Source organism: Vairimorpha ceranae (genome assembly GCF_000988165.1).
Source record: "Vairimorpha ceranae strain PA08 1199 chromosome Unknown NODE_272, whole genome shotgun sequence".
Taxonomy (NCBI): domain Eukaryota; kingdom Fungi; phylum Microsporidia; family Nosematidae; genus Vairimorpha; species Vairimorpha ceranae.
In genome coordinates, this window is record NW_020169567.1 from 116 (window position 1) to 2,568 (window position 2,453).

Consider the following 2,453-nt stretch of genomic DNA (forward strand, 5'->3'; position numbering starts at 1 on the left):
TACTATAACATTTGGTCACCAAACTTCACCAGATTGGTCTAAAAATACATCTTAATACGTTCTAAAATTAAATTTTGTTATTAATTAGTGGGGTGTTTTCCAATATCCGAATGTTTAATAATATTTCTCTGACTATCTCCACATGAATAAAAGTATATGGCTCTAAGTAAGTTTCAAGTCCGTTATAAACACAGGCATCCAAGATTTATACCTAACAGAAAAAGTGGTTTGGTAACGTTGACAACTGTAATGACAACATCTCTACTCAAACCTATCTTGTATTTTTTTATTTGATGTAAGGTGCATATTGACATTACAATGTATGCATACCTGCTTGTCCTTAAAAAGCTTGTAACCAAAAAGAAGATAAATTATTTCTTCTTCATTTGTCTTAATTATTTTTTCTAAAAAAGTTTCTATCATTATAAGGGTACAAAAAAAGGGAGCCAAAAGCCCATTTGTCTCCCACCTACCGCCCACAGGGGGACCTAGAGCCTAGAGCCCCGACCTCTTCCTTTATTTATTTGCCTTTAATGTTTTTTTTAATTAGTTTACTCTACTCTAATAACCAATTAGATAGATTGTGTACAGCCCTGCGTATTATACTATATGTCGCAAGCAAGCCCAGCTCGCTTTCGAGCCACGGGCGCACATCGCATTTTTATTTACAAACTGTGAAAGTCGATATTTTTTACATTATAGATAGACTTCCATTTTCAAAACCTATGTTTAAACATTCTTATACGGGAACCGAACCCGAAAAATGCTTTTACATGTAACAAGATGAATTCCACTGCGATACTTGCCATGTATATCTCATTTAAATTTTAAATAAATATAAGTGCTTAACATAATTTAGGTCTAATAATATAATAGAATATAACACCTGATAATTTTTAACCCCTAAAATAAAATAATAAAGAAAAATTTTTAATCTAATTTACAACCTAAAACAAAAAACTATTTTTTTTAAAAAATTCAACACCGTAATATTCATCATAGTTTTTTATAATTTCTTTCGTTCTTTTATCAGTTTCTATAAAAATACTAGTATCACCATGTAAAGATTTCAAAAGCTTATTTTCGGTAACATCTTGTTCAATAGTTAATTCTTTTACGATAAGATAAAAAGAAGACTGTTCAGTTTTTACCAAGCTATTTATAATGTCGGCAAAATCCTTCAATACTATTTGTAGTTCGGGGCACTCCTTAAATACAGCTTCAAAGGGGTTAAAAAAATAAAAAAATAGTAAATAGTTTTATTTAAGCATTAAAATTTTTTTAAACGTCACTTTGAACGTTTCAGCATTCTTTTTTCTTAAAAACTTTCTTTTAAATTAAAATTCATATACAAAACTCTCCATATTAACTTTCATTATGCCACGTTTTGTTCGTAAATCGATTTTCATATGGCTCCATAAATTTTTAATATTATTGGTGTGTTGGCCTAAGTTATTTGTAACGCCAACACTATGATTAACTACATGATGATCACTGCCAAATCATGTACAACTAATCGATATGCCTCCCACTCATCCGTTTTAATAGCGGTGTCTTATACGACAAAATTTTTAAAAAGTTCAAGCATCGTAGGTGATGTTCTGTCTGGAACAATTTGTAAAAAAATATCACTTGTTGCTTCATCTATACCGCACACAAGGCACGATATGCCTAAAAATTTATCATGTGTAGATGCGGGGTGGGGTGTTGTCTTTCCCCCACATATGCTTTTTAATCTACTTGAATGAACTTCCCGGGTCCTCCTATTTTACCGAAGTAGTTGTCTACTTCGTTTTTTATTTTTTTAAAAATTTCATCCTTATAAGAAGTATATGTTAATTCAGAAATCTCGCAAGTAACGCATGCCATGCTGTTACTCATACCCATAACCCAACAATATATTATTCTTAATTGGATGAAAGCAGGTAGACAAAATTTTTGACGGATTGTTCCTGTATAAATGCTCTGTCTTTTGTAGCAGCCATTTGCACAGTAAAAACAAATTCCTTTTTTAAAAAGCATACTTTTCACCCGCTTTGTGTAGACACCACATACACATCTTATTGTGCGCCCGAAAAAGTCAATAGATTTTAAAAAATTTATTGCTGCTTTTTCGTCTTGAAAAATTGGCTCATAGAAATTTTTTATGTTCATAGAGGGGTTAAAAAATAAAAAAAACAAAAATCGCTTTGCTTAAATACAGTTTCAAAAAGGATAAGTTTAGTACAAATTCCCTATTTTTTTATTTTTTAACCCCTTTGAAGCTGTAATTAAGAAGCGCCCGTAGTTCCTGGGACATTATTTATTGTTCTATCAAACACATTCCAAAGTCTATGCTTCTATTACTGTTATCAAATTTTAAGTATTTAGTTTGAAAGCATTCAAGAAGTCTTAAAACTTCCCATGATTTTTCATTAGTAAAGTATTTTTTAAGGCGAGTAGAAACAACCAAT

General features: G+C 30.9%; 3 protein-coding genes across 3 annotated transcripts; all 3 read right to left on the reverse strand.

Annotated features, from left to right (window-relative positions):
* Positions 1–261: 261 nt before the first annotated feature.
* Positions 262–423, reverse strand: AAJ76_272000538 (hypothetical protein; the record flags this gene model as incomplete). Its single annotated transcript, XM_024474906.1, has 1 exon — positions 262–423. One exon carries the CDS (start codon positions 421–423, stop codon positions 262–264), a length of 162 nt encoding a protein of 53 aa, XP_024329468.1.
* Positions 424–1,731: 1,308 nt separating this feature from the next.
* Positions 1,732–2,154, reverse strand: AAJ76_2720002269 (hypothetical protein; the record flags this gene model as incomplete). Its single annotated transcript, XM_024474904.1, has 1 exon — positions 1,732–2,154. One exon carries the CDS (start codon positions 2,152–2,154, stop codon positions 1,732–1,734), a length of 423 nt encoding a protein of 140 aa, XP_024329469.1.
* Positions 2,155–2,302: 148 nt separating this feature from the next.
* AAJ76_2720002567 (hypothetical protein) lies at positions 2,303–2,452 on the reverse strand (the record flags this gene model as incomplete). Its single annotated transcript, XM_024474905.1, has 1 exon — positions 2,303–2,452. The coding sequence occupies one exon, from the start codon at positions 2,450–2,452 to the stop codon at positions 2,303–2,305; it is 150 nt and encodes a 49-aa protein (XP_024329470.1).
* Between the last annotated feature and the right edge of the window lies 1 nt (position 2,453).